This window comes from Cyprinodon tularosa, unplaced genomic scaffold (assembly GCF_016077235.1).
Source record: "Cyprinodon tularosa strain WSP-4 unplaced genomic scaffold, ASM1607723v1 ctg69, whole genome shotgun sequence".
NCBI classification, from domain to species: Eukaryota; Metazoa; Chordata; class Actinopteri; order Cyprinodontiformes; family Cyprinodontidae; genus Cyprinodon; species Cyprinodon tularosa.
Window position 1 is genome coordinate 1023519 of NW_024039440.1, and position 18670 is coordinate 1042188.

The following is an 18670-nucleotide window of genomic DNA, read 5'->3' on the forward strand; positions in this document are numbered from 1 at the left end:
CATGGACCGTTCTCCCTGCTGCACTCTGGGAAGAGGCTTCAAAGCATCCACTGCAGGTCAAGCATTTTCTGCCAACAGCTTTTTCCCCTCTGCCATCAGACCGTTAAACTGTTGAACTCTAAACTGTACTCTGCATCAAACATGCAACATTATTTTGCATCACCAATATAGCTGAACTTTTATAATCCTTTTAAATAGGGACAACATAATGTTCTACTGCATTTTGCACCATATTTATTTTGCACTGCACTTAACCTTAAACCTTAAAATGGTAATGTTTATCTTGCTCCAAATGCAATATAATTTCACTGTTGTAAACTGTATGCAAAGGAATTTAGTTTTTATACACTGTGCGTACAAAATGACAATAAAGTTTGTCCAAGTCTAAGCAAAGTGACATTGGAGCGAAAAGTGCACAACTGCTTGCAGCTGGGACTTTTTCTCCCACAATTCAACACAGCAGGTTTATTATTTATAGGTTTCCAACTGTTTTAAGACTCTCACACCTTGGTGAGGGGAGAGGACTTGCCAATCAACAGACAGACAACTGTGCTCATGCTTTATATTTCATTTTTATATATCTAACTTCAGTTTTTCTCATGATTTAATTTTTGTACTGTTTTGCCTGAAGAAAGTTTACCAATTTAAAGTAACCCATAAATATGTTCTATTATAACTATCTTTTATTATCTCCATCTCCAGAGCTTTGAACCTGAACTGTCAAACTGCCTGTAGAACACACAATCTGCTCATTTTAACGGGTCAAACCAAATCAGTTTGCACGTCTTAACATTGGCGCAGCAATCTTTGTAGATCTCCTGCAACACTTCCACTTATTGCATGTACCCCAAAAATGGAAATGCAATTTTTCTCCACTGAAATGTGCAACTCCTGACCATCTGAAAGCCCCAACATGCTGCTGCAGAAATGATTTTTTTGTTGTTTTGTTGTTTATTTTGAAACCCAAATACTTCTAAACCATACTTTTGTAGTTATTCGTATAAATTGTGAATTTCAAATTCTAATATCTCGTCAAAGTTTTTTTTTCTGTTAAATGCGACGTGCTAATAGATTTTCAAACCATACTAGAGGTTGTATCATCCTTTGTTACGGAATTGATTGATCTAGCAGGGTCTGAAGCTGTCAGCAATCCTAATTGTAAGGTTTAGTTTATGCATGTCTCAGGGAACGCTTTAGAGATTACAAAATCGTTAGAGACCAGTTTATAATGGACCAAAACGAAGCCTATAACATTTATCCTATTTTTATTGAAGAGCCATATGAAATCCATTTTACTGAAACAGTTTCTCAAGCAGTAATGACAATAATTGTCCTAAATGATTCCCTCAGGGAACTGGAGAAGACGGATGGTTAAAGCCGGCCGCCTTCTCCGCTGATTAGTTTCAGGAGTCTAAATCTTCTGGGACAGACTTGGTCCATTTCTTTCTCAGTTGTTTGTCCTTTCTTACACACCTTTTTTTTCCCCAAAAGTTTTTTCTCATTATTGCTCTCTACTATTTTTTGTGCATTTCCTTCACTTTGAGTTTCACTGTTTTCCTTGTTGATCTTGTAACGTATCCCCATGACAGTTGTAGCTGTAGTAACAGCCACACCAGGGTTTCAGGCCTTTTTTTCGCTTCTCTCTTTCTGTGCTAAGCAAAAACAGGAGGTCCCCGTGGTTCTATTAACAAGCTAGGCCACACCTGTATGAAGGCACAAACACATGGAGTAAAACTGACACGCTGCAGTGATCCCCGGATCTGATCTAAAACAGCTTTGTTTTCAAAACTGCACGAGGAGTTAGAAACATCTGGGCTCAAACGACAAAAAAAAAAGATCATCCAGACCTCCTGTCAGTGTTTGACTCCAGCAGGCCATCTGACATATGTCCTGTTTCTGTTTAGTGTTGAACGTGTTGTTTTTCTGTTTGAGCTCAGGTCTAGTAATGACTCATCTATGGTCAGCTGCCTGTCTCTCTCCTCATGTTGTGCTTCTCTTTCTGCTTTCAGTCTCACACCTAGTTTCCTTCTTTCTGACACACTCCAACCACCTGATCACTAAACATGTCCAAGTCAGTGACAACAGCTGTTTATCTGTGAAAGGCTCTCGGTGGGATCCTGATCATACTTTACGCAGAAGACCAGCAGTAATATATTCATCTTTGAGTTTTTTGTTGGTAAATTCAATAGACTTGGTGTTTATAAGTGGAGCAAAGCTTTAGATCTTAAATTAGTAGACAGTATGATGATATAGGAAGTACTTCTTGTAGAAAACAAATCAGTCCAGTTATTATAGATATATAACTTAACATAGATGTAATAAAGCCGACCATTTGAAGCAAGAAGGTGGACTTTAGCGCAGTATTTTGACATTCTTTTTCAGTTCCCTGCTAAGTATTCATAAAACTATAACTTCTCCAAAGTTTTTACATTTTTATGTGCTATTTTAGCACAAAGGAGTAGAAAGCTCCTTATTTTAAATGTCTGAACTGTGTTTAGCTCCTGTTTGATTCACCAGGTTTATTAACCATCTGTCATAGCAGTCATCTCCCAGCTTTACAGGCTTTGCGACTGAAATCTTTTGCATTCCTCTTTACAAAATGGCTTAAACCATAAGGATGGAAAGTGTTGGAATGTTTGTTTTCAAGCAAAATCGCTGATTATTTGGATTTAGATGTGGATTTGACTCTTAATCAAAACCAGGTTTCTGCAGGCTGTCACTCTGTAGCAACATGTTGCCCTTTAGGCCTTCTGTATAGGTTCTTTAAAATTTAACAATGTCTCATAAAGAACAAAGCCTTGAAAAAAAAAAAGATAGAACAATACATCTAAGAATTCTTAATTTTTGAATCCATCATTTGTAAAGGATTTCCACAGTAGAATGGCACTAATTGTATGCTGGGCCCTTCCATGGGGGTTTCTAGACAGGGGCCACTAGGGGACCGTTCCCCCGTAGAACTGGTACAGCCCCTGTATACCATACCATACCAACTTTATTTATGAAGCATTTTATGCACTGGACAGGACCAAAGTGCTGTACACAATCATAAAATACAATAGAATTATAAAACAGAAAAAAAATAAATGAATAAATAAAAATCATATAAATATATGTATAAATCATTTTGTTTATATGATGATATTGTCTTGCATAGAGACAACTGATTTTGATTTAACAATTATTAGGAATGAAGGTGTTTTAAAGTGGATCCTAGTTTCGCTCTGCTAGATCACGGGTCTGCAACCTGCAGCTCCACAGAAACAAGTGGCGTTTTGCCACTGCTGCTCAGTTAATATATGAATAGATATTTGGTCTAAGAACACCGCTGGGCTCTTCTTTTTCCTCACCATTATCATTTGGCTGCATACTAAATGCTTTATAAAAAAATATTTAATTCACTAAAATAGCCACAGATAAGCTAATACCATATATAACATTGTTAATCTTTAACTATTTAACCAACAGGTATTATGTATAAGGATATTTATATGGATGATAAGCTTTGTTTAAGCCTCATGAAGGTTTTAGGGCTTTAGGTAAACTTTATACAGTAGTCTTTTGTTTGTAAAGATTGCTGACCCATAAAGTTAATCAATCTAGGTTTAGCTCCAGCTGTGTCTTTATTGTTCCTATGGTGGAAGGTGGATCTCCTATCCTAATCTCATCTCCTTTTTACAGTGTCTGCATCGTTTTCCCTTTATGTTCTCCCTCTATATAGTCCTCTCTTTTTTCTGATTAATTCCACCCAGATTCTCTGTCCCTGTGGAGAAAAAAAACAAAAAACAAAAAAAATTTTCACAACAAGAGACTTCCACCAACATGTTTCACCAGGAGGAAGGTAATCTAAGGCAGGGCTTCCCAAACTTTTCTGTGCTGCAAATCCAACCCCTAAACAGCATTAGCTTCTAGCTGGGGACCCTATTTGCAAATTAACAGACGATGCTACAAATTATCTAAATAAAAATAAACTTTTTGAATTTTTCATATTCTTATTCCTGTTCAATTATGATTATGTTTGTTTAGAACAAGAATATTAGCCTGCATGTTTTTAATTTTGTATTACCCTGCCAAAACCCACCAGGTTTTGAGAAGATTTAGCAACATGTCAAAATGTACCATGACAAAGCAGCCGGAAGAAGCAAGCATGTCTTTATTACTGCTGTTCAAAAAAGACCTTTTATTTTCAAGAATAAAAAAAACAAATGTCGAGTCATGTTTGAACTGATGCAGCTTGGGCTGTTTTCCTCACCCAAGTTTCATGTAACTAGAAGGTGTTAGCTTTCAAATAATGTATCACACATGAAATTTGGGCTTACAGTTCTTTGCTTTTCCATTTGGGTATGCAAAATAGGCGAGAATTTCCCAAATGAGGTGGATATTAAGAGATTCTATTTCTGCTAAAATACAAACTTATCAACAAAATGTTAAGATCAGAGCAGAAAAAATAAAATCTCCCAAATGTGTTTTCAGCTGTTTTTGCAGCCGATATTGTTTTTTTCTCCTAAATTTCCATGATTAAAAATGATGCCATAAACAAATTTTATGCAGGTCTCAATTTTTTTAAACAAATAAAAAAATATATTTTAACATACAAAACATTAACAATTTCTAGCAAATGCAGGGGATTGGCGATGCATGCACTCATGATCTTAAAGCATGGCTGCTGAATGCGCTTACAAGTGCACTTAATGTCCGATACGATTAAAAAAACGTTATCAGTTGGCAGATGAATTGATCCCTTTCTACTTCTCATCAGCCAAGATGTGATAGTCCTTTCTTTTACACTTATACAGAGAAAGAAGCTCATGGTTCATAGATTTAAAATCCTCATGGTTTTCAAAGATATATTACAAGTTATAGGTTATTAGTAACTATATTTCATGAGGATGAAAAAAAACTTTTTTTTGCAAGTTTTTTTTGTTTCCTAATTTGTCTTAGGCCTCCCTCCCTAATGCCCCCTGGGTCACAGCCAGCCGATACCCATCATACATATTTACTTTACTGTTATGTAGTACTTTGTTTTTTAATCATATTGCATTCTATTCACATTCTAAAAAAAATTTAAGGCACTGTTAAAACGATACTGTTCAGTATTATTTAGCTCCAGTACCTTTTTGTGGTTTTGTATTGGCCTATAATGATTTTTCTCTTTCTTTCAGTGTCGCATGGTATGCAAGGATGTGGCTGCAGACACGATGTACGATGTTCTCCATGACATTGAATACAGAAAAAAGTGGGACTCAAATGTCATCGAGACCTTTGATATCGGGAAGCTCACGGTGAATGCAGACGTCGGATACTACTCATGTACGTTGTACTTTTACTTCTCAGCATTGTTTGTATGTACATGTGTGAGTGAGAGGAAGTGGTCACATGAAATGCTTATTGTGCTCACAATGGCTCGTTTTACTCTATTGGTCTTAAAGGGAAGTGTCCCAAACCTCTCCGGAACCGGGACGTCATCACACTTCGTTCCTGGCTGCCGATAGGGAAGGATTACATCATCATGAATTACTCTGTTAAGCATTCCGTGAGTATATAAGCGCAGAAAAACCTACATTGTACGTTGTACACTTGCTCTGGTCCTACCTATTCATCCACTTTATAATGCTTTTTGTTGTGTGGAAAAATAGAATGCTAATGCATCAGTGTGAAAGAAATGAAACAAAATAGGAGCTTGTTGGCTCAGCCGAAATGAACTTCAGTCCACTTTAGTAAAGGCTCTGAATGCCTTTATATAGAGAGGAGGTGATGCAAAGCTTTCACTAGCCATTTAAGATTCCACTTATCTTATGGAGGAGCAGTCTACCCAGGAAGAGGAGAGTGTTTGGCACCCGTCCATTTAGACAGCACTACCCGCCCCTTGATGCTTTTACAATAGGTTTGCCAGCACTGCTTCAGTTTCACTATAAGATCATTAATCTGGTGCAGCTGAACTCTTTAGCTACTAAACATACTTTCTAAGAACTTGACCAATTTAATTGTCAAGTGGTAGTAGAACAAATATGGTGATTAAAGAACAGGACCATGTGAGTAACAAATTGGACTCGGGACAAAAACCTGATAAATTGGCAGCTTCTCCAATATGGGACTGTGGGGTCTTGTTTGTGTGCCTGTGTGTATGTGTGTGTTGGGCTGGGGACCTAAATATCTCCTAATCTCCCCCAAGGCTGTTTTAACAAATTTAAAAACCTTGTTGTTTGAACCTTTTAAGAAACCTGGACAAGCAGTGAGATGTATGATTTAAAGAATAAGATTTTCCTCATATTGTTCACAAAAGCTGTCGTTAGTATTTCTTGAGGTGAGTTGGGTTTGATTTCAGGTTATTTTTACTTTGACATGTGTCTCTGATCCCCTATCTTGTATCAAAGTGACCCTGACCTGATCAGTCTTCACTTGATTGCTGAGAGTATGCTGTGGCATATGGCACCAAGGACTCCTGTAGGTTGGGATTAAATATTAACTTTTTGGTTATGCCCTCTATTGTTAATCACAAATCCTCTCCTCTAAAGCACAGCAGAGAAGTCGACGCTGCCCTGTCATGCAGCACAGCTAAATAGGAGCTATAAAAAACTGAAGGAGTTTGAGTGTTTCTATTTTCTATTAAGAAAATACTAAAAAATGCATAAAGTGCATTCTGAATCGATGTCTGTGTAAATAAAACAATATTGAAATCTCAATCAGTTGATCAAAAATGCTTCATTTATGACTTCCGCTGAGCAACAGATTGGTCTTTGGTTGTACCGATGGCAACAAACTTTGTCGTATTGTTTTTTTCTGACTTCTTTCCAACCATCCCTTTTTTTTCTGCAATGAGTAGATCTAGAAGTAGCTAACCCAATGGGTTGACTCACACTGGTTCTCATGTACATTAACTGACTAAGACAGCTTTTTTTATGAGATGGTCTGACCCAATGGCTTAACGACACAACAATAGGCCTGTAAGCAACATTATCTGGGTGGGCCCCATAGTTTTTTCCGTTCTTCCAGCAGCTCTTTTTTGCTTTTTCTTTTCTGGAATCCGCTTAAGTACCTCTTTTGGGTATCCATCGTTGCTAACACATTATACATAACGATTATGGTTTGAATCGACACTCTGGATTACCCATAATTCCAAGTCATAGAGTGAAAAAAATAAAATACTCAAATACATCATTCTTTTAAGATCTTTATTGTGGTTTGGAACATATTATATGACCGTCTAATGAACTATACACAGTTATTAACATAGTAATTAAAAGTACCACTGTCTGCTTTTCTATCGGTGTCGTGTTTAAACGGCTCACCATCATGTTGAAATCTGCCATATGTTGGGGTATAAATACGGTCTGGTCAGTCAAACTTGTAACAGGTGGGTTTACGAAGAATTTTTCGCACCATTATATCTGCAAACAGACGTCCTAGTCCACAATTGTGTAGGGGGCCAACCAGGTGTAAGTGACGGGGCCCCTAAGCAACTGCAGTTTTTGCTTACCGATAGTTACACCATTGGTCTGAGCCTGGTCCTTGTCAGGCTCACTCAAATGATGTTCCCATGCCATCTGCTTTGAACTCAAGCTTTGAGAAAAGATATCCCACACATTAACAATTCATATTGTCAAGAGGTGATCAGCTGTTTTCATGCCACCCGTCCGCAGTCATAATGTTATGTTTAAAGATCTAACACAGGACCTTCTACTGTTTGTTAGCTTTCCAGGAATTTATTAGCACTAGTGAGGGGATTTCTATAAGTATTAAGAGAGGCAGTTAATGAAATGGGTCCAGTTTTTATATTTATTTACTTATTCTGTCTAGCTTAAAATATGATATTTGCTGTGAAGTTAGCATAGTTAAACACAGAGCCCTCAAGCTTTATTTGATGCCAGAATAAAACAAAAGTCAGTGTGGGGGTTTAACAAATGCTTTTCCCTTTGTAGACGGCCTGGTATTTGGCTTTAAGACAGCACTGGGGATGCAATGTTTGTTGGTTTAAAGCAGCCTCATACAGATGGACAGGCATTAATCACACAGTTTTGCATGCTGTTAGCACAGATGCATTTAATTGGTTTATCACAGTTATAGGATCTTACTTCAGTCGCAAAAGTCGGCAATGAGGTTTTTAAAAATATTTACTATGACTCGCTCATAAATTAAGTTTGTTGGAAAACCTTCAAAACGCTGAAGAACCATAGATCAAAATGACTTCAAAGTGGATGTTTGGCTACTGCAGTCAAATATGAAAGAAATGAGAGCAGACTCGATTTTGTGCTCTATATTATATGAAAGAAATTACATTTTCTAAAAACCTAAAACATTTAAAGCATTTCTTCATTTCTTTCTAAATGAAATTCCCCATCTGCTTCCCTCCTCTCTTCTCTCTCTGTCTCATTCCCAGTTTCCCTTAATAAAACAAAGTTTACTGAAGGATAAGTCATTTCATGTGACTGGTAACTATGGACTTCCGCCTGGCCTTCCGCATTCCTGCCTCAATTAGAGTTTACAGACATAATGGACTCAGTGTCCATGCATGCATGTTTGGTCTGTGGGATTTGGCAAGGTCAGTGGTGCTTATCAGCTGAACTTAAGACTTTCCACTGTACGGCCTGTCATTTAGTTTAATTAATAAGTACATCAATACGCAGTAGATTAAAAAAGCTAAATTTGAGCCTAGTATGTTTAAAGCATATAGAAGAGATAAAGTAGGGAAAATTAAATTAGACAAAGATGGAGGTTAGGTTTTTGGAGTTAAAGTAGATTACTTTTATTCCCATTAGAAAAGAATCGTCCTCTTTCATCTTTGTTTCCTCTCAGCTTTAATGTCGCAGCGACTCATCATCTAAAATACGAGTAATAACTTGCGGTGACCTTAATTTATACAGCATTTAACAACAAATTTAGAGCAGTGTTTGTTTTCCAAGAAAGATATATATTTTTATTCTTTGCCGTTTAACATACCCTTAAAGGAAATTAATCTTTTCATGAATTCGGTAATGGATAAGTTCTCTGTTTGCCTCAAAATCTTGAATAAATCAGAGGGTCTGCTTGCAGAGCAGCCAGGTATTTATGACTGCAATATGTGATACATTGGTTCTCATTTTTAATAGGGATCTCAGTGTTTTGACACGGCTTTGACAACCTTGACCAGAGTGTTGTAGAATGGAGAGAAAGTTAGTTTGTTTCGGAGGCCTCCTCTTAGTCTGCTAAAGAGGAAATGGAAATATGAAGATAGGATGCATGTTCTTGGTTTTGTGATGATTTCCTGTTGTGTTTTGACCAAAGCATGTCGGACATTGAATTTGGGTTTGGGAGCAATGAAACCCAACTGTGACAAAAATGTCGAGTACAATTTTCAAACTGCCTGTCATGTCACGGCAGAAAAGGACGAAATCCGACATGCAGAGGTCGCACAGCTAGTTTCCTAGAAAATATCAGACAATTTGACACGTTGCCACTTTCTGAAGTGATCTCTGGGAGGTCTAAACCGGCAGTCTGTCAGCCTGAATGACCACTGATTCAGGTCCACTAGTAGAGGTTTTCTTTTAAGACAAAGACTTATCACACAGCAGGAACCTTCGGTGTCCTCCTCACATACCTTCTTTAAAACTCTCCAGTGTTGAAGACTCTTTTTAGCATCCTACGCTCTTCTTTAAGAATGAACCTTAGCATTTTTGCAGCTGATTTAAAATCTCCTCTTGTAGATTCATTTCTGTGCAGTAAAAAGGCTGATTTTTAAATGATCTTGTTTCTTCTTTGGATCCCACTTTAGACCTCAGCTTTGTTTTTGTTCGGCATTTAGCAGCACATAGAGATAACTGGGCATAAATCTTTGGAGCTTCTTGTTCTGTTTTTGTTTTCAAAACACATTTAAAGAGTCTTCAGTTTTGGCATTGTTACTTTAATTTTTCTGGGTTTGTTAAATTGTTGTATAATCTTCTACCTTTTTTCTATTTTCCTTTGCTTTCACCTGTCATCAAAGGATTCAAGATGTAAGATCTCTCTCTTGTCAACAGAGAAAACTTTTTTTTTTTTTCTTGGCAAAAGAAAAAAAAGCTGTTTTCAAAAATAAATGTGACTATCAGCTGCCCAAGATGTTTCCTCATGTGCTGGATGTCATAAAAATTCATCAAATTTAGTGCAGTTTAGCCTAAAAGTCCATTAGCTCAGAACATAGTGCTACTTGACTTGTGACCATTCTGCAGATGATTAATGAACAGAACTGCCAAGGTTCTCACAGCAGAAAACCCTCACTGTAACCTGTTAGCAGAGTAGACGGACTCCAAAAATAAGCATCAGATGGCATGAAAGAAAGATAAAGCGTTTATGTAAAGTTCCTCTAACTGTTTCCAGCTCCCTGCTGCTCTGTGTGCTGTTTTAGTGCTCTGCAGCGATCCTGTTGCAGTTAGTGCTGGCTAACCAGTTTTGTATGCTATTAAAATGAATAATTGTGTCAGCTTTGTGGCCTGAGAAGTTAGCAGCAAAATTATACAGCACAACGCAGGGTGTAGCTTAAAGTGGTTCCTTTGATTTAGAATCAATTAAAGAAAAGGATTTTGATGCATTTGCTGCAAACATTTCACACGTTATTCTTTGTCTAAAAAACCTTTTATTTTCTTATACACATGTGCATTAATTATATGGAAATTACTTAAGATGACACATTAGATTCATAGATAATGTAAATTATATCCTCCAGTTTTTTGTGCATTTTTTCTACATGCACTGGTATTGTTGTCTCCACAGAAATACCCACCTAAAAAGGACATGGTGCGGGCAGTCTCCATTCAGACGGGCTACATGATTCAGAGCCAGGGACCAAGCAACTGTACCCTCACTTACATGGCGCAGGTAGATCCGCGAGGTAAATAATACACACATTCTGTAGCAAAGCAACAAACAACATTGTAAAATAGTGTGCACATGCAGCACATAAGGATGGAAATATAGAGGCTCCCTCTTCCAGGTGCTTAATGCATTCTGCATAAATTATTCATTCATCTACCTTTATGTTAAAATGAGTCGTCCTGGTAACCATATCACAGACATTCAGTGGTTTGATCCTTCTGTTTTTATGTCCTGCTGTTTCTCTGTTCAGATATTTTGATTATATTTGTCTCTGATAGTTATTTTTTATTCTCAGGGATGACCTATCTTTAGTGTGTTTGTGCAGGTACCAAGTTGCTAAGCCTCCCTTTGATGTATTTGATGCGTAATGTAATAAAAGCAAATCTAAAATCCCTCTTTCATGCCCCAGAGGCCCTCGTCATCCTCTTCCTTGTCGAATTCAGCCTTATCCCTCTCTCTCCTTATTTTTTTATTTTTATTTTTTACAGGTTCATTACCCAAGTGGGTTGTCAACAAGTCCTCTCACTTCCTGGCTCCCCGTGTAAGTCTTGCACATATTACCACAGATCCTGTGTGTCTTTTGTGTTTTTTTTCCATGCCGTTATGCAGAGTCTTGACGGTACCCTCACAGCACACAAGCTGTAACACTGGGAATTGAATGCGATTTAAAAAGGACGTTCTGTCTAGATCATTTCTGAAATGTAGGTTGGCTTCGTTTTTCACCGTTTGGGGTGATTTAAAATGTGTGTCGAAAGGAAGCAAAGAATGTGCAGAAAGTGGCCTTGAAAGGCTTAGTGCTGCTTTCATCAGTAAAGAGTTTTAAAATATTAAGATGAATCTTCATATTTTAGCTGATAACTTCAGAATCCTTTTTAAATGGGAAAAAGCTCCTGAATGTGTAAAGATGCTTGATGGATAAATTCTACAAGTATTCAAGGTTGAGTGTTCTGCACCTTTTAGATGCGTCTGCCTCAACACGCCTAATTCAAATGGAGAACTTGATTGCAGACTGAGGAGGAGGGTGTAATTCAGGCCTTTGCTTTGGTTGTGTAGGAGCAGAGATGCATATAAAGGGTACAGGGCACCTTGGAGGTCTTTCATCCATATAAAAATTGGGAATTTTACTCCTTTCAGGAGCTCTCTCCGGCTCATCTGCACCTCCTCCATCACTGAAGCACTCTTTACTAAAAGATTTGGGACAGACTTAACAGCTTCATGTTTCAGCTTACACAGAGTCTAATTTATTATAAAAAGTGATCAGAAATGTTTATTGTAAAATTTTGGAAGACAACAGAAACCGAAGCATAAACGATAACAAACTTAACTGGCTTCCTTTTTTCTGTCCTCTACATAGGCGATGAAAAAAATCAGCAAAGCCTGTCTGAAGTACGCAGAGTGGAAGCAGAGACACAGCCCAAACTTCAAACCCTGGCTGTACCCCGAACAGACCACGTTACCCACAATCCCACTTTCGGAGCTTAGCATTCAACGCGCAGAGAGCCTGGAGAATTTCGACGAGAGCTCCTTGACCGAGACCCAGGAAAGGGAAGACAGCGACTAAACCAAACATGTTCATACCAACAGCAATGCAGGGATACATAAATGCTTAATAAACATCCCATCATTACATGTATTTATATGTGATTCTGTCTGTACATTTGTATATTCATGAACTGCATTATGCAAACATTTCAATTAGAACATGAGGCATTTATGCACAGAGAAGAACTTTACCAACTCGATCACATATTTACTTACAAGTTGTATGAACTCTGATGCAGGTACTTCCCCACACAAACGGGGGATTTACACGATACCAATAGAAGTAAATAAACTAACATTTGATGTATTCAATTTTTAGCTTGATGTCTAAAGTTTATATGTATCACTGGATATTTGGTTAGGGGAATCAGTAAAGATGGCTTAATGCGACCCAAGATTTTTTTTCTAAACTAAAATGTGAACATCATTTATCATTTCCCTTCTAATTTAAAATTGTGCAACACTTCCTGTTGGTCTGCTGCAAAACCCAAATGAAATGCTTTAAAGTTTGTGGTTGAAATGAGACAAAATACATAAATAATTTTGCAAGACACTATACGTTATTAAACCATTAACTAACCAATGACAACATGCACATTTCTTCGACACATGACCTACATTAATAAAATCCAATGTTTCTACATTTATCTACTTCATCTCTAAACCTGTTTAGACTCCAGATGAATGAATCCCAAAATGCTGCACCACTGCAGTCAGACATATATTTTTCTCAATCTTTACGTCTCTGTGACAATTTCTAAGCACATAAGTATGCAGGTGCGAAGAAGGCAGCTGGAATCCACAAACCAAACTTCATCCTCTTTTTGTTCACAAAGGCGAATGCAGATTTACATCCAAGCAATGACAACTTCTCTATTTGGGAGATGTCTGAATGTATGTAGACTTGAAATAAATACAGATTCCTACAAAGGTTTCCATCATTTCACTGGTTTTCTGAGTTTATCTTTTATGTGTCTTTTTATCTCAATTGTGCAGGTTTTTTTAAACACTGCAGTGCGATGATCCCCACAATAAACACAATCACATGCAGCTGCTCCCAATAAACAGTTTTTTTTTTTTTACAATGGGAGACTGCGTGCACGCGTGCTCCTTTGATTGCATGCATCTATGAATTTGAGGTGTTTGTGTGCAGTGGCCTAGATCATACTTAGGATCCCCCTCCCCAATCTGTTGGCATGGCAACTCTGAGATGGACTCGGCACCAAAGAGATCTTGTGTGATCTATGATTGGATCACTGTGCTGTGCATGACAGTTGACAATGATCAGCATGGCTCTCTGCATGCATATACTGAGCAGAAGCAGCTCAGATATGGTTGTATACTAAAACTGTTTAAGCAGTGGGAGGAAGAGCGAAGCAAAACCCTGTTTGAGGTGTCAAGCCTGTTTCTTTTTTTAAGTCTCCCTCTCTTCTTCCTCTTATATTTTTACCCCTCTTTGCATATGCACCATCTTATAAAGTATGAATGAAGAAGGGGAGTGTTTGCCAGAGCTGTACTCTGCTCCTTCTTACTCAGGCTTCCTGCTCTACCATTACCATGTGCATATTTGTGTCAGGGGTACCGTTTGCTACTGGTCGACTGTGATCTCTTACATCTCAGTGGTATCCCCGTATTGTCTTCCAACCGCCTCCGCAGCGGGAGGAGACATAGAAGCAGCGTGACGGCCAGAAAACCCTGTGTGTGTCACACTGCCACCCCCACAGTTACCCATCCCACTGGGGATGTTAGCCTGGTGATGAGTCATCGGCAGCCCACCTCCTCGTCTCTTCTCCCACTCTTGATCGCCCCTCTTTCTGCTCCTCTTAGTCTCCTTTCTTTTTCTATTACTGCAAGCTCTCATCCGTCTCCTCTCCCACTCTGGTTATTTTCTTTTTATTCTTAATCACAGCCATTTGTTCTCCCTCATTTAATCTCCTCCTGTCTTATCTTGGCTCTATTAAGATCTTGTCTTGCTCATCTATTGCATCTTGTGCTTGTCTAATCTTTGCACCTTTCTTCCATTTGTCTCCAGTCTTGTTGCATTGCTCTTTCAATGTTGCTGTTCACATTTGGCCACCTGTTCCCTTCCTTCCTTCCTTTCTTCCTTCCCTTCCTCCTAGCCACTTCTGATCATGTCAGTTTCCCTGTAGGTTCCCAGATAAAATGAGTAACCGCTGTCTAATCACAGACTTATCCTGGTGTAGCTGTGTAGTTCATTCAGACCAAAGGAGGAAAAGCATCTTTTACTTGAAAATATCCTGACTGACATGGTCCTTAATTGTGGAATTTTGGGTGTCAATTATAGAGAATACAAAGCTTTAACTACTGTATGGAAGAGCTGTGAGGGAAAAGAGTTTGTTCAATGCATTTGTACAATATTCCGTAAAAATTCAAAAAATATCCACTGGACTTGGTTTTCAAGATTTGAAGACGTTTCGCCACCTCTCCAGGAAGCTTTCTCAATTCAAATGTGAATTGAGAAAGCTTCCTGGAGAGGTGGCGAAACGTCTTCAAATCTTGAAAACCAAGTCCAGTGGATATTTTTTGAATTTTTACGGAATGACTATGACCTGGATGACTGAGAACCTTCATCAGCATTTGTACAATAGTAATAAATAATTTTTACACGATCTTTTTTTAAGGTTTTAAGCATCTCTCTTGCTGTCTTCTTATTTTAGATTAAGGACTTACATTTAATGGAATCAAAGGAATCCCCTTCAATAATGTGATACTGTTCATGCAAAATGCCCTGTGGTTCCTGAGAATAATTGAATGCTTGCTTTTTTAAGTATGCAGAAACAACTGTGACTGTAAGTGGTAAGTGGTTGCCCTCTTCTGGTTACAGTGGGGCTCTACAACAAGCAGCAAACTGGCTGCCTCACTTATTTGTCTTCATTGTACAGTTTTTTGTATTCATATCTTTATGAAGGTCAACACAAAGTACCACAAAATTGTCAAGCTGAAAACTGGTTTAAAATGTTTTCATAAATAAAAGTAGAAGTTTTTTTTTTTAATACATCTCATTCCTTTAGTAAATATTGTTATCCAGAAATTATGAGGTAAACCTTTAACAGATTTACACATCTTGAGAGCATTCCTGTTCATTCATCTTATAGCTTAAGCTATCATCTCTCAGGGTTCTGCTCTCTGTAGTTGTTTTCTGTCAGATTGGTATTTCTTTAGTTACTCTCTGTTGCCCCCTTGTGCCTGTTCCTTCTCCTTGGCTCCCTCCTAGTTGTCCTATTCTGTTCCATATAGAGGGATTATTTGTTTATCAACACGGCGGATGCGCGCGCATCTTGACTGCAAAAAGTGCCGGGTCCTTTAAAGCGTCTGGTCGAATGTTGTGATTATACGCGGTTATTTAGCAGTTGCGATCTGCTAGCTAGCGATGTTGTCAGCGTTCTACAACAGTTTATCACCTAGTGATAAAATAAGTTATGCTGCTAAATTAACACTAGTTAATGGAATACGTCTTAATGACCCATACGCGTTACATGCCGGTGAGTGGATAAATGACGAGAAAAAATGGCCCAAAAATTCAGTGGCCGGACATTCATTCCCACCTGTGCAAAGTGCAATAGGCATTCCACTACGAATGTGCAAAAGTAAAAAGAAAGGCTAAAGAATGGTATTGTGATCAGCGCAAAAAACAGAAAAACTAGAAAAAATGCACTCTGAAACATAGAGTTGTAACTGTACCTGTGCTTACCATTCAAAGTATGCACTAAGGTTCTCAGTGTGCATCTTATGACAAGATTGTTTAATATTGTTATTTTTATTATTGGTTACATGCACAAGAATAAATATATTTCAATGTTTCCTTGACTCTTGAATACTTTATTAATATTTACACAGGGTGTACACAGGTATCAGCTGATTGAATTGTTTTATTTTCAATGGCAAAACACAAAGCAAAATATCTGCATATTTCATTTAAGATTTTGAAATATATCATACAACAGAGGAATGAGGAAAAATCTCAATATTCAAAAGCAAACTGGATACAACACACATTTTGAACCAAAACTGCTGCAAAATGTTTTAAACCACAGCTTTTGAATGTTCAATGAGCTTATGCAGTGAAAATACTTAGGCAATCATTTTTTTCAAAAAAAATAATATTCAATGACATTTAAACCTCAATTCATAGATGTTAACAACATTAAGGCCTTAATTTTGGCACAATTCAATTAAGGGCTTTTAATTTATTTTCTAGGGACTATGCATTTGCAAATGTTTGTCAATGCTGCACAAACAATTACAATGTCATCTAACAGGTCCACCTGTGATAAAGGAATAACAGTAGTAAGAATTCGGAAAGTTTTCCATCTCCCTATTATTCTTTCAATGTGTATTTTAACATTGGACAAACGCCTCAATGTTTCCACCTCTTGAGCAGACAACTGCTTTTTACCTTTGGTAAAGTGAGGGATCCTCAGGGTAGCACCACGCAAGGCAAGCTCATCTCTAATGGTAAAACCACGATCTGCTAGTATCTCATCATTTACTTGTAGAAGGTCATAAAATCCAGACTCGACTGAAAGTTGTTTATCAGAAACACGCCCACCCCAACCTGCAGACAGAAATGTAATTGCTCCTGCAGGTGACATGCCAACCAAATACTTAACCGTGTTATGGCTCTTATAATTTGAATATGTTTGGGCTCTGGCTGTTAAATTTGTTGGTCTGTTAATCAAAAATTTCTGTGCAGTTAATAATGCACCTGCAACGCTGGTATTTAGGTTTGAAACATTTTGGCATATTCTTTAAAATAGCATGCTTACTTGGCCACTTGATTAAAGGTTTCAAAATCTGAGACATAATAGGCAGCCAACTTCTTAAGATTTTAGAGATGTCACATTCGTTAACATTAAATCTGAATGCAATATCCTTGTTGGTGAGTCCTAATCTGAGTTTCATGAGTACAGCCAAAAGATGATCCTCTAGGGTCAGATAGCCACGGATGACCTCAACACTGTCCTTAATCGTCTGCAGGACCCAATTAAAGAGGGCACTGGTTAGACCTGTGAAAAACAGCACCTGTGCTGCTTTACACTTCAGTGACGCAAAAGAGAACTGTGCAGTCCCGAGCATTTCTTTTAATTGTTCATTCTCTGTTTTCAGTTTGTTGATGTCCTCACGCAGGTTATCACACTCTGTATGAAGTTGGCTGTACTTCAGCTGGAGGTCATCATGGACAGTCTTTTGGACCATACCTTCTGAAAAATAAATACAAATTTTACAGTCTTATCTTTACAAAAAACAAATGGTTACATTCTGGGTGATAAGTCACACTGTGGGCAAATACCTGTTCGCAACAAATATGAACATTACTAACTGATTAATCCCACTAGTACGGAAGAGGATAAGGGCCACTGGAAAAAAAAAAAAAGTTAACTGTTTTTGTTTATTTTATTTCAGTATAGTATGGGAAAAAAGTCAGAATTCTGACTTTGTTCCCATGTTAAACTGAAATAAAATTTTAAAATCAGTTTACTTTTTTTTTTTTTTCAGTGGCCCTAAACCTCTTCCGTACACTAGTGACCTTTCTATTCTGCAATAATTAATATGTTAACATTTAGGAACACACAGATCTACGTCCCTTTATAAAAATCCAAATGAGTTTGCAGGCCGTCTTGGTCAGGTTAGTAATAAGGTTTCATACCATTATATAGATCAGCACCAGCCTCTATTCCACACTCAGTTGGAGAGATGGAAGAGGGTGTACACTGATGTCCATCTTCTGGACACCTGCTGGGGGTTGCATCCCTTCTTCTTTTTCTCTTATATCTGAAACACACAGGAGAGAACAATCTCCTGAATTCAAGTCCATACAAATCACATGCTCAGTCATCCCAACTCTCCATATGAGATGTCTAATAAAAACTACATGCTCTGACCTTTAACCCGGGTAACCTATATAGCTACAATATATCAATATTTTTTCTTTGCCCTTCCAGTCATACTATGTGGAGTCATGCTTGTAATCAGACAACAATCAAGCACACAGATGTGATACTTACCGCTCCAGTTTTGCAACACCGTCTTTGCCGGGTTGGATTGAGTATGGAAAGATAGACGGGACAAAGTCTGGGATGTCGTCTGATGCCTCTCCTGTACAAATAATGAATTGAAGCAATCATCATCATCATCAACAGACACTAGTCAATCAATTGAAAAGACAGCACACACAGAGAAGTTTAGACCAGACAACGTGATGATGTTAATGATAAAACTTATGGCTGACCCGATGAGTTGCAACTTGATAAGACTGAATCAAGGTACATTAGCTTGTATGCTAGTT

At 37.9% G+C, this 18670-nt stretch overlaps 1 protein-coding gene and 1 long non-coding RNA gene across 4 annotated transcripts in view; one reads left to right on the top strand and one right to left on the bottom strand.

Annotated features, from left to right (window-relative positions):
* The window catches only part of stard10 (StAR-related lipid transfer (START) domain containing 10), a 32222-nt gene extending 19547 nt beyond the window's left edge, over nt 1–12675 (top strand). For 2 of the 3 annotated variants that reach the window (XM_038267976.1, XM_038267975.1), the window contains exons 3-7: nt 5160–5307; nt 5427–5530; nt 10720–10837; nt 11310–11362; nt 12176–12382. In XM_038267976.1, coding sequence (XP_038123904.1) covers nt 5160–5307; nt 5427–5530; nt 10720–10837; nt 11310–11362; nt 12176–12382 — 630 coding nt within the window. Of the gene's footprint in view, nt 1–5159; nt 5308–5426; nt 5531–10719; nt 10838–11309; nt 11363–12175 lie in introns of all 3 variants that reach the window. The other variant, XM_038267977.1, reaches the window with a different exon arrangement.
* Nucleotides 12676–17573: 4898 nt separating this feature from the next.
* Nucleotides 17574–18421, bottom strand: LOC119771842. The gene is made up of 3 exons (XR_005279186.1): nt 18390–18421; nt 18032–18156; nt 17574–17585 (listed from the first exon to the last, which is right to left on the bottom strand). It is a non-coding gene; the product is annotated as an uncharacterized LOC119771842 (long non-coding RNA).
* Between the last annotated feature and the right edge of the window lie 249 nt (nt 18422–18670).